This window comes from Arachis stenosperma, chromosome 9 (assembly GCF_014773155.1).
Source record: "Arachis stenosperma cultivar V10309 chromosome 9, arast.V10309.gnm1.PFL2, whole genome shotgun sequence".
NCBI lineage: Eukaryota > Viridiplantae > Streptophyta > Magnoliopsida > Fabales > Fabaceae > Arachis > Arachis stenosperma.
This window is the reverse complement of record NC_080385.1, coordinates 57439096-57450278: the sequence shown is the minus strand read 5'-3', so window position 1 is coordinate 57450278 and position 11183 is coordinate 57439096. Positions and strand designations below refer to the sequence as shown.

The 11183-nt window shown below is 32.2% G+C and overlaps 2 protein-coding genes across 3 annotated transcripts; both read left to right on the top strand.

Annotated features, from left to right (window-relative positions):
• Window positions 1-583: 583 nt before the first annotated feature.
• On the top strand, window positions 584-5075 carry LOC130951721 (probable aldo-keto reductase 1). 2 transcript variants are annotated; one of them, XM_057880431.1, is made up of 7 exons: window positions 584-735; window positions 1514-1681; window positions 2479-2688; window positions 3069-3241; window positions 3409-3505; window positions 4086-4212; window positions 4526-5075. In XM_057880431.1, the coding sequence occupies exons 1-7, from the start codon at window positions 676-678 to the stop codon at window positions 4720-4722; spliced, it is 1032 nt and encodes a 343-aa protein (XP_057736414.1). In that variant the 5' UTR covers window positions 584-675; the 3' UTR covers window positions 4723-5075. The 2 variants fall into 2 exon arrangements, with proteins under 2 accessions (XP_057736414.1, XP_057736413.1); XM_057880430.1 differs by having other exon boundaries at window positions 4059-4212.
• A 505-nt stretch (window positions 5076-5580) lies between these two features.
• On the top strand, window positions 5581-9906 carry LOC130949544 (uncharacterized). Its single transcript, XM_057878229.1, has 6 exons — window positions 5581-5601; window positions 5863-6086; window positions 6544-6661; window positions 6832-6926; window positions 7887-8769; window positions 9287-9906. The coding sequence occupies exons 1-5, from the start codon at window positions 5581-5583 to the stop codon at window positions 8098-8100; spliced, it is 672 nt and encodes a 223-aa protein (XP_057734212.1). The 3' UTR covers window positions 8101-8769; window positions 9287-9906.
• Window positions 9907-11183: the final 1277 nt, after the last annotated feature.

Below are 11183 nucleotides of genomic sequence, written 5' to 3'. Positions count from 1 at the left end.
GTTTCTAGTGCCCCCTAGTGCTAACATCTATCTTGTGTTGGTTAGTATATATTCTTAACCTTTCATGATTATATTTTCTCCACTAGGTATTATATATTGATTGATTATTCTTAAAGGATTTGGTTTCTCTAAAATTGTATTGTCTTTTAGAAAAAAAAAAGTATATTATTAATCATCATTAAATTAAGATAGTAGGATTCAGAAATGATAAATATTATAAATTCAAAAATAATTAAAATTTTATTTTATTATTTTATTAATATTGTCACTTCAAAAAAACTTTTTTCATTCTTAAAAAAAAAAAAACATTGGAGAGAGAGATATCAAACGGATGAAAAATAGAGGAAAGAAGATCAAACAGATGTAAAGCACAAACATTCATTAATCAACCACCACGTACAATAGCAATGTGTTACTTCTTTTTTAAGTTCGTGGTGACATACTCAGTGATGAAATCAACGAAAATAGTGACACACTGAATGTCGTTAACAAAGTCATCACAAAGACCAGATATAATAAATTAAAGCAATTAAACGCCTATATATATAGATAGATACCTTCAAAGTGCAAACATCCCGAATTAACAAGCATATTAATACATACATATATATACATACAAGCTCATATTTCAAACATATATAATCGTCAAGGCTCCATTTGGATTCTATTTTGTGTATGGCCGAAGTTCAGAGCATCCATATTCCTCTTGTGAAACTTGGTAACCAAGGCCTTGAGGTATTAAACTCTCTATTCTAGTTCAACTCGAATATTTAATTAGTTTAAAAGATAAGAATCACCTATCAATCTACCGCAGCTACTCGTAAAATAAAAATACTATACATACATTAAAATAAGTCATTATATATTTTATACTAATAATTAATTTTTGTATTTAATTTTAATATACATCTATTATGATTGTATACTCAAAGTATATCTTCAAAATAAAACTTCTAATCTATATTTATGCTATATATATAATAAGAATATAAAAATTTTTGGTTTTTTTATTCTAAAATATATTTTTCATTGTATATAATTTATGAAAGATTATTATTCTTAAAATTTAAACCAAAAACATTTTAGTTAAATTATAAAATATTTATCATTTATCATCTTAACTAATTTTTAATAAATGAAAGAGTAAATCAATAGATACGATAATACTTATTGATATAGTAGTCATAATATATAATTATATTTGTATGAATCAAGAATTATGTATCTAATAAGGACACATTAATATAAATTATAAGGATTTGCAATCAAAGTGCTTGATCGCTTGTTGTTAAGAAAATGTAAATGGCCAAAAAGTTATAATTCAAATGGCATATTTTTCTCTACACTCACCTAGATCGTGGATTTGAGTCTCACTTTTGATTTTGAAAAAAAAAAAGTAAATTTAATAACCGTTGGTTCAATGTAGTTTTGTCATTTTAAATATTTTAACTTGAATATTATGAAACATTTATGTATCTATTAATTTATGATTCAATTATTTTCTGTTATTAAGGTTTCGAAGTTGGGATTTGGATGTATGAACCTTACAGGAGCCTACGCTGCTGGTGTTTCTCAAGAGGAAGGCATTTCTATTATTAAGCATGCTTTTAATAAGGGAATCACCTTCTTTGATACTTCTGATATTTATGGACTCAATGCTAATGAAATTTTGGTCGGAAAGGTACGAAGGAATTACTACTTCTGCATAAAAACTATTCTTATTTGGGTTGCTCTTACCAAGTACAATTTTTAAGGATATAAAAGTTAAATTCGTTTAAAATAAAAAATTATGCATTCAGCATCATTGAGATTATTATAGTCTCTTACATTCATCAGCATCATTGAGATTATTATTGTATTGATTGCAAATGGAATTGCTATTGCCTCTTTTAATTAAAATAAGTTATCCAAAGTTATATCTTTAACTCTTCAATAAAAGAGAACAATATACAATAACGAAACTCTCTCTGGATTTTGGCTTTGTTATAGAGGATATTTTTGCCATTTTAATTGAACAAAGAAAAAGTAAAAGGAAAAGGAAAAGGAAAAGAGAAAGAGAAAGAGAAAGAGAAAGAGAAGCGTTAAAATTTAGAACACATGTATGTGATGTGGGAGGTACATCCATAAAGATTCGATAAGTCAACGGACTAACAGTTTCTATTAATATATATTAACTAATATTTATGAAGAATAAAAAAAAAATTTTTAAAAATCTAGTGTGATGTTTATCAAAAGAACTACAAACTAAAGGATGGTATGCGTAAGACTTCAAAGAGATGTGAATGGAATTTATCCATAGAACTTAAAATTAACTTTTTTTTTAATCTATTATTTAGGTTGCTCATAAAAAGCGTGGTTCCCTATTCTTTTTTTTAATTTATTATTTATCGCTCTTATTAACAAAATCTTTATTAACTCAAAATTGACATTTTCTTTAGCTTTCCTTATGTATAATATTTTTGTATTAATTTTTTTCAGGTTTTAAAGCAACTCCCTAGAAAAAAGATCCAGATAGCTACAAAGTTTGGTATTGAAAAGTTAGATATTAATACTTTAAACATGAAGATCAATGGTACACCAAGCTATGTACGGTCATGTTGCGAAGCTAGTTTGAAACGTCTTGGAGTTGAATACATCGATCTCTATTATCAGCATAGAGTGGACACAACAGTTCCTATAGAAGATACAGTTAAAAACTTCTTTTATTAATAGCTTTGCATATTAATTAAATTGGAACATAGGACACATTCTATACTGGTCACTTTTTTTTTTATTATTTTCTTGTCTTGTATAATATCTTTTCTTTTAAAATTTGTTAAATTTTATATCAGGCATGAAATAGAAAAAGATAACATTCGAGAACTTTTTGACTTATGTTATCCTATTATTGGTAGTTACTTTCGTAAACACATTTTTCCATGAAGATGATATTATTAATATGTTTAGTCATATGTTAATTCATATAATAAATTACAATATCAATTTTATATGAAGACATCTTTATAAAAGTAATCACCTATCTTACTAGGTACATTATTAACAAGTAGTTTGTTGGATTATTATTATAGATGGGTGAACTTAAGAAATTGGTGGAAGAAGGAAAAGTTAAATACATTGGATTATCCGAAGCTAGCTCGGATACAATAAGAAGAGCACATGCAGTTCATCCAATTACTGCTGTACAACTTGAATGGTCACTTTGGACTCGTGATGTTGAAGAAGAGATAATTCCTCTTTGCAGGTTAATTTTACTTACTTAATTTCATAGAAGTAGGCAGGTATGAGACTTTTATGACTTGTTATAATTTAAGATAGAGGGGAGAACATGGATCCGTTGTTTCTGAATGTGTATTTCATTTATTTGTGATGATGTGAGATTGAGTTTTTCTAATATTTTTATTTTTTCAGAGAGCTTGGTATTGGAATTGTACCATACAGTCCTCTTGGTCGTGGCTTTTTTGGTGGCAAAGGAGTTGTGGAAAACCTTCCAGCTGATAGTGTTTTGGTATGTATATTTATGAAACAAATTAATTAAAGTTTCATCTGATCCTTATCTTTTTACTCCATAACTAGTTTGGCTTTTTGAAAAATTTTAAACTTATTTAATTTTGTGCTTTGTTTATAATTATGAATTTAATCTATCTTTTGCATCGTCAATGTGACTAGTAGTTATGGTAACTTAATATAATACTCAATTTAGTTTTTTCAAGAGATAAAATTAAGATATCTACATCTATAAAATTTATTTTATTAAACGATCAAATTAAGACTAAATTGAGTTCGACCTCTTACGTTATGTAAACTAGCTGTTAAACTGCTATAGTAGTAATTATCTAAACACTTAAGTATTTTGCTAAAAGAATTAGTAACAAAAATTTTAATTTAATCCATCCTTATATATTCAGAGATCAAATTGAATATTTTTATATTCAAAACCAAAGATTAGTAGTAAAAATTCATAGATCAAATTCAACACTTATTCTAATAATTTTGCTATTATAGACGAAAAAGAATAATTATTTAGTTGTCTAATAGAGGGTTACTTTTTTATTTACTAGAATGCTCATCCTCGCTACCAAGCACAGAACTTGGAGAAGAACAAGAAGATATATGAGCGAATAGAAAGCCTTGCTAAGAAGCACCAATGCAGCCCTGTCCAATTGGCATTAGCGTGGATTCTCCAACAAGGCAATGATGTTGCGCCTATCCCTGGTCAGTAACATAACAAAATATTACACCTATTTAATTATATTGAAATCTTAATCACTTGTCCTTATTGTCAGAGATGCCACAATGATATTTCAATGCTCCATATGATTGTTAACGACATTTAAATTAGAGACAAACGAAATTCAAATTTTATAAATTTAGAAACAAATTTAATCTTTTTTAAAAATCAAAGATTATTTTCATAGACGTTAAAATTTTTAGAGTACAAACTAGACATTACCTAATATATAATGTATGAAAAATATTATACATAATATTATTAGTTACTTGCTGAAATTTGTGTTCGCCGCTACAGGAACAACCAAGATTAAAAATCTGGATCAAAACGTTGGTGCCTTAGCAGTGAGACTTGAAGAAAGGGTCTTAAAAGAAATTTCCGATGCAGTTCCAATTGAGGATGTAGCAGGTACTCGTCACTTTAGTGAAACTCATGGAAAAGCTACATGGAAGTTTTCTAACACTCCACCAAAAGATTCAAGTATCTCAGCTTGAAGAACTAGAAGTCCTCTATATTTGAACAATAGGGCACAAGTTTATGAATTGAAGACAATTCTGTGTAAGCGTATGTGCTGCATACTTTATAAAACTACAGTATGGGATACTCCTAAACTTGTATGAATAAAATAAAATAAAATGAGTTAAGTTTATTTTAGGTGAAAACTCAGGTGCAGTCGACTTCATGTAAAGTTGATAGTTGAGAGTCGTTAGATAAAAATCTAGTCAAATCAGTTCAATCATCTAATAGCTCTCAATTATCAACTTAACGTGAAGTCGACTGCACCCAAGTTTTCACCTTTATTTTAGCATGCTTGGAATTCCAATTAATACTGTAAATTTATGATTTAGACGAATGCCTTTTTTTTCCCTCTCTTCTTTTTTGTGTGTTTTGATAAAAGAAAATTTAGGAAAATACACAGTAATAAAAAAATTATGAAATAAATTCTTTCTAATTTCTTTTACCTATAGTACGTAATTATATATAGAGTAATAGAATAAGTAAGTTATGAAACATTTCTTGAAGAATTTATAGGTTCTAATTAAAGGAAAAAAAGTATTAACTATTTTTTTAAAAAAAATTGTGATGAGTTTATATAAAGTTTATAGATAAAAATTACTGTATAATTTGAAGTAAATACACTAGAAAAGAACCGGTAATTTGTGGCCATTTTTTATGGATTTCACTACTAGAAAACTAGTTATTACAGACAGATATTTTTGATGGATTTTATCCCACGGAAATACAGAAGGAATTCAAAGGGATTTTTTGTCGGAAAACAAAAAAAATGAATTAGCATAAATTACAGACGGAAAAGAGAATCCGTCGAAAAAATTAATTTTTTTCCGTGAAAAATGGTTACAGACAGATTTTCCGTCTGTAATTAAATAGACTAAACGCTGCGTTTTATTAAATTATTACAGACAGAAAATCCGTCTGTAATTTAAATTAAATCCGTCGAAAATATTGAAAACCCTAATTTTATCACCTCCCATTCACACTCTATTCGAACTCTTCGCCCTCATCCTTCGAACTCTTCGCCTTGCAACCCGCCGCCACAGCCACCGTAGTCTCTGCCGCCACTGCAGCCACGTAGCCCCCGCATCAGCCCTCACAGCTCCCCGCAACCCCCACAGTCTCGCAGCCCCGCAGCGGCGCAGCCACCGCAGGCCCTACACAGACATAGCCTCCACCGCCACCGTAGAAGATCTGTCGCCGTCGTAGGAAGCTGTGTCGCCGTGATTGGAAGCTCCATCGCCGTCGTTTGGAAGCTCGTTGGCCGTCTCCTCTGTTCGAGCGCTCTCCTTCTCTCTCTGTGTCGCCGTTGTGTTTCTGCCACTGCCCTTCCTCCTCGCAACCGGTGAGTACTGTGATAAATTGAGAATATTGAATGCCGTATAGTTTGTTAAACAGTCACTTTGCTGTTCATAATTTTGCTCATTTTTTTATTCATACTTGTTCATAAGCACTGATAATAATATTGAATGCTGTGTACTTTGTGAATTTTCTTCATAAAATGTCCGTTTTCTGTTCATACTTTTGTTCATATTTGTTCATAAAAAATGATAATATTAAATTCTCTTTTTCTCCAATGTTGTGAATAACTCCTTTTTCTCCAGTGTTGGATTTGGAGTATATGTATGCTTATTACTGAGTGAATCACATTCAAAGTGTAATGCACAGTTTGTGCTTGACAAAATGCCTAGCTGGGTTTTGCTATTCATTTTGATCATGCTTAGGTGTGTTTATGTGTGCTTATATGGTTTCATGGTTTCTGTGTCTTTCAAAGCAATTATTAATTGGTGTAGTGGATGCAGGGCTGATGACGGTGAAGCTTCTATAATTTTACTTCCATCAAATATTACAGTTCTTGCTTTGGATTTCTCAGGATCTGGAATTTCTGGAGGGGATCATGTCACACTAGGTTGGAATGAAGTATGTATTTTCTCAATAAACAATTTGAAAAATATCACATCTAGCTATATTTCTTTATGCAAAGTAATTATCCATTAATGTCTTACCATAATTACTTTCTTGATGGGATCATTCTAGATCCTGTACCTCAATTACTAAGATGATTAGTTAACAATCTTGATTATTTTCAGAAAGATGATCTGAGAGCTGTGGCTAATTATTTGCGAGCAGATGAAAACGTCTCTCTGATTGGATTATGGGGCCGCTCAATAGGTGCTGTGACTAGGTACATTCTTTTATGTGTCACTTATTCATTTGATTTTGCATTTTGAATGTGATCAAAGAAAGCTTGTACAACATTACTTCCCATGTTTTTATATGTCTATCTGCAATGAATAGTTCAAACTTCTGTAAATCAATCACATTCTTGTGCAGCACACTGTCCATGTGCTTTGGCAATCTTAAAAGACAATCTATGAATTTCCTTACTATAGCAGTTCATTTTTACCAGTACACATGGCTTTTCTTCTTAGCATCTAAGGGCTGTAGCATCTATTTGTTTTTTAATTTGAGAAGGCTCGAAGTGAGTTGGAGCATAGTCCAATTTTCTCATTCAGTTTATGAGAATTGACAATAATGTATTTTTCATTTGTAGTAGGAAACTGTTATAGAGAAACAAAGCCTTAAACTAGTGTTTTTGAGTGCTAGTAGTAGTTATGAAAGCCCAGGCCCATGAATAGCCATAATTAAATCCTTGCATAGCTTCTGGTCATCTTGTATGCAGTTTACATGGTAAATTCCCCTTGCTGCTCTTCCCTCTGTTACTGTATTAGTAAGAAAAGATAAGATGCAAAATTAAAGCTTTTATTATTGGCTGCAGGTGAGGAAAGGGCATTCAAAAATTTCCCAACATTAGTTTGTGCCTAACCTTTCTTTTTCCTTTCATTCTTTCGAATCTTGTTATTGACAGCCTTCAGAACTGTAAGGATACACTTGCAACGTGCCAAGTACATTTTCTTCCATTATTGGAATTTGCCCCTTCTGCTACCATTATCTTTCTTGTGCACATGTTATTGTCTAAATATTTATTATTCTATTTATTTACTATTTTATTTATTTACTATCTGTCATCATGTTAAAAGTGGACTTTAGTTACATTTCATGTAATTTAAGAGATGAATTCATGATTGGTTATCAATGACAAGGCTTCATTTATAACTATTGACTTGATCAGTGAATTTTCCAGAATGAACTTGAGGCTGCTAAATCTGAGATTCAAAGTTGGCATTCTTCAATTCAAAATGAGCCTTATGTACCTGTTGGTGCCACTCCTGGTTAGTTTGTTCCTTGTCTTTGGCATGTTAATTGTGATATACATCTGCATTTTAATTGTTCAAGATTTAGTTCTTTGTACACAATTGCTTTATTTTTTTGTTATAAATTTATCCGTGAACTATTAGTTAACCTTTGTTCTTTCCAGAGCCCAAAATGTTGCTTGATTATCTTCAGGCCCTGAAATCCTCAGAAGAGTCTTTAAGAGAGCATGTTTAGAATCTAATCTACCCTTTTTTTTCTGTTAATGTAGTTCACTATCCATTGATTAATTATTAACAGTGCGGTTTCCAAATATATAATGTTATTAACAGTATATTCATACTTGTTAGTTGTTACTATTACTGTGATAGTATTTCTGTTGGTCTTAAAATTGTTTAATCCCAAGGTGTTTGGGTAATAACTTACACTTTCCGAAAATTGTGGGCTGGGAATCCCTGTAGCCAAAGATCTGAATATCGGAGTTACTTGAACAGGGGAACCAAACTCCACTCTTGATGAGACAGAAACAGCACTATTAGTATTTATTTGTTCTTTCAAATTTGGCAGCATATCTACTATGGAAATATGTATATCTTATTAGCATTTTGGTTCATTAAAATGATAAGGGTATTAATACATGAAGGAGAAAAAGTAATATACTTTAGAAAAATGATAGAATTTTCATTCTTAATAATGAATTATGTTACCTTGATCCAGGGTTGCAGTAACTAGAACACCTCTTTCAGCCTATGATGCTACCTCATGCAGCACTTTATTCACCTGGAGGGGTTTATACTCATCCTGCCATTCCTATTGTAAGTCTAGCTACTTTCATGCAATTTATTTCATGTTTTATGAAAAATTGGAGCTTGTCTTGTTCATTGCCCATGAATGTTTGGCTTCTACTGTAATGATATCAATCAATAGTTCACAATAGGATAAGAGAAACTAATATACTGAAATGTCAAATGTGTTTCTTTGATCCTGTTTGTGTACCTAGATAATTCAAATATTTATATTTATTTATTTTATTATCATAAAAACTTTTCAGTCCTTAATTATATATGCTTTTTTTTGTGTTGTAATTATTTAGGCTTTATTGGTTGGAATTATGTCTTATGTTCTTGTAAATTATATATTTCTAAAACATAGGGGCCACATCCACACGGACAAGGAGTTCTGATGAGCGGATAATTTATATGCTTTTTGGCATTATTTTTAGTATGTTTTTAGTATGTTTTAGTTAGTTTTTATTATATTTTTATTAGTTTTTAGTTAAAATTTAATTTTCTGGACTTTACTATGAGTTTGTGTGTTTTTCTGTGATTTTAGGTATTTTCTGGCTGAAATTGAGGGACCTGAGCAAAACTCTGATTCAGAGGCTGAAAAGGACTGCAGATGCTGTTGGATTCTGACCTCTCTGCACTCGAAGTGGATTTTCTGGAGCTACAGAAGCTCAACTGGCGCGCTCTCAACTGCGTTGGAAAGTAGACATCCTGGGCTTTCCAGCAATGTATAATAGTCCATACTTTGCCCAAGATTTGATGGCCCAAATCGGTGTTCCAAATCAGCTCAAAACTGCCCGGCGTTAAACGCCGGAACTGGCACAAGAATGGGAGTTAAACGCCCAAACTGGCACAAAAGCTGGCGTTTAACTCCAAGAAAAGTCTCTACACGAAAATGCGTCAATGCTCAACCTAAGCACACACCAAGTGGGCCCGGAAGTGGATTTTTTATGTCATTTACTCATTTCTGTAAACCCTAGGCTACTAGTTCTCTACATATAGGACCTTTTACTATTGTATTCTCATCTGGGTAGCTATCTTTGAGTAGTTTTATGCTATCTTAGATCATGGGGCTGGCCTCACGGCCATGCCTAGACCTTGTTCTTATGTATTTTCAACGGTGGAGTTTCTACACACCATAGATTAAGGTGTGGAGCTCTGCTGTACCTCGAGTATTAATGCAATTACTATTGTTCTTCTATTCAATTCAGCTTGTTCTTGTTCTAAGATATCACTTGTTTCTCAACTTGATGAATGTGATTATCCGTGACACTCATCATCATTCTCACCTATGAACGTGTGCCTGACAACCAGCTCCGTTCTACCTTAGATTGAGTGGATATCTCTTGGATCCCTTAATCGGAATCTTCGTGGTATAAGCTAGAATTGATGACGGTATTCAAGAGAATCCGGAAGGTCTAAACCTTGTCTGTGGTATTCTGAGTAGGATTCAATGACTGAATGACTGTGACGAGCTTCAAACTCCTGAAGGCTGGGCGTTAGTGACAGACACAAAAGAATCAATGGATTCTATTCCAACCTGATTGAGAACCGCCAGATGATTAGCCGTGCCGTGACAGGGTGCGTTGAACATTTTCACTGAGAGGACGGGATTGTAGCCACTAACAATGGTGATGCCCAACATACAGCTTGCCATGGAAAGGAGTAAGAAGGATTGGATGAAGACAGTAGGAAAGCAGAGAGACGGAAGGGACAAAGCATCTCCATACGCTTATCTGAAATTCTCACCAATGAATTACATAAGTATCTCTATCTTTATCTTTATGTTTTATTCATATATCATCCATAACCATTTGAATCTGCCTGAGTGAGATTTACAAGGTGACCATAGCTTGCTTCATACCAACAATCTCCGTGGGATCGACCCTTACTCGCGTAAGGTTTATTACTTGGACGACCCAGTGCACTTGCTGGTTAGTTGTGCGAAGTTGTGATAAAGAGTTGAGATTTTAATTGAGCGTACCATGTTGATGGCGCCATTGATGATCACAATTTCGTGCACCAAGTTTTTGGCGCCGTTGCCGGGGATTGTTGAGTTTGGACAACTGACGGTCCATCTTGTTGCTTAGATTAGGTATTTATCTTCAGAGTTCTTAAGAATGAATTCTAGTGTTTCAAGGTGATGTTCTTATCATCACTAAAGCTGATTGATTCTCATCAATTTAGCTCTTGAATGCAATGTCCTGCTGAAGCTTGGCTAGCCATGTCTAATTTCTTTAGACTAAAGCTTTAGACTAACATTGCATGATTCCTGGAATTCTCATTAAGAATTTTGATACCTTTATTTTCTTTTCCACTTAATTTTCGAAAAATCCAAAAAAATTACAAAATCATAAAAACCAAAAATATTGTATGTTTCTTGTTGAGTCTAGAGTCTCATGTTAAGTTTGCTGTCAATTGCATGTTTCTGTTCTTCATGCATT

Bases quoted from the DNA above. Each gene is read 5' to 3' on its own strand.
- LOC130951721 (XM_057880430.1), top strand. From the start codon at position 676: ATGGCCGAAGTTCAGAGCATCCATATTCCTCTTGTGAAACTTGGTAAC. The intron at 736-1,513 runs GTATTAAACTCT...TCTGTTATTAAG, and splicing joins TTGGTAACCAAGGCCTTGAG to GTTTCGAAGTTGGGATTTGG. The intron at 2,689-3,068 runs GTTAAAAACTTC...TTATTATTATAG, and splicing joins CAGTTCCTATAGAAGATACA to ATGGGTGAACTTAAGAAATT.
- LOC130949544 (XM_057878229.1), top strand. From the start codon at position 5,581: ATGGTTACAGACAGATTTTCC. The intron at 5,602-5,862 runs GTCTGTAATTAA...CAACCCCCACAG, and splicing joins TGGTTACAGACAGATTTTCC to TCTCGCAGCCCCGCAGCGGC. The intron at 6,927-7,886 runs GTACATTCTTTT...TGAATTTTCCAG, and splicing joins TCAATAGGTGCTGTGACTAG to AATGAACTTGAGGCTGCTAA.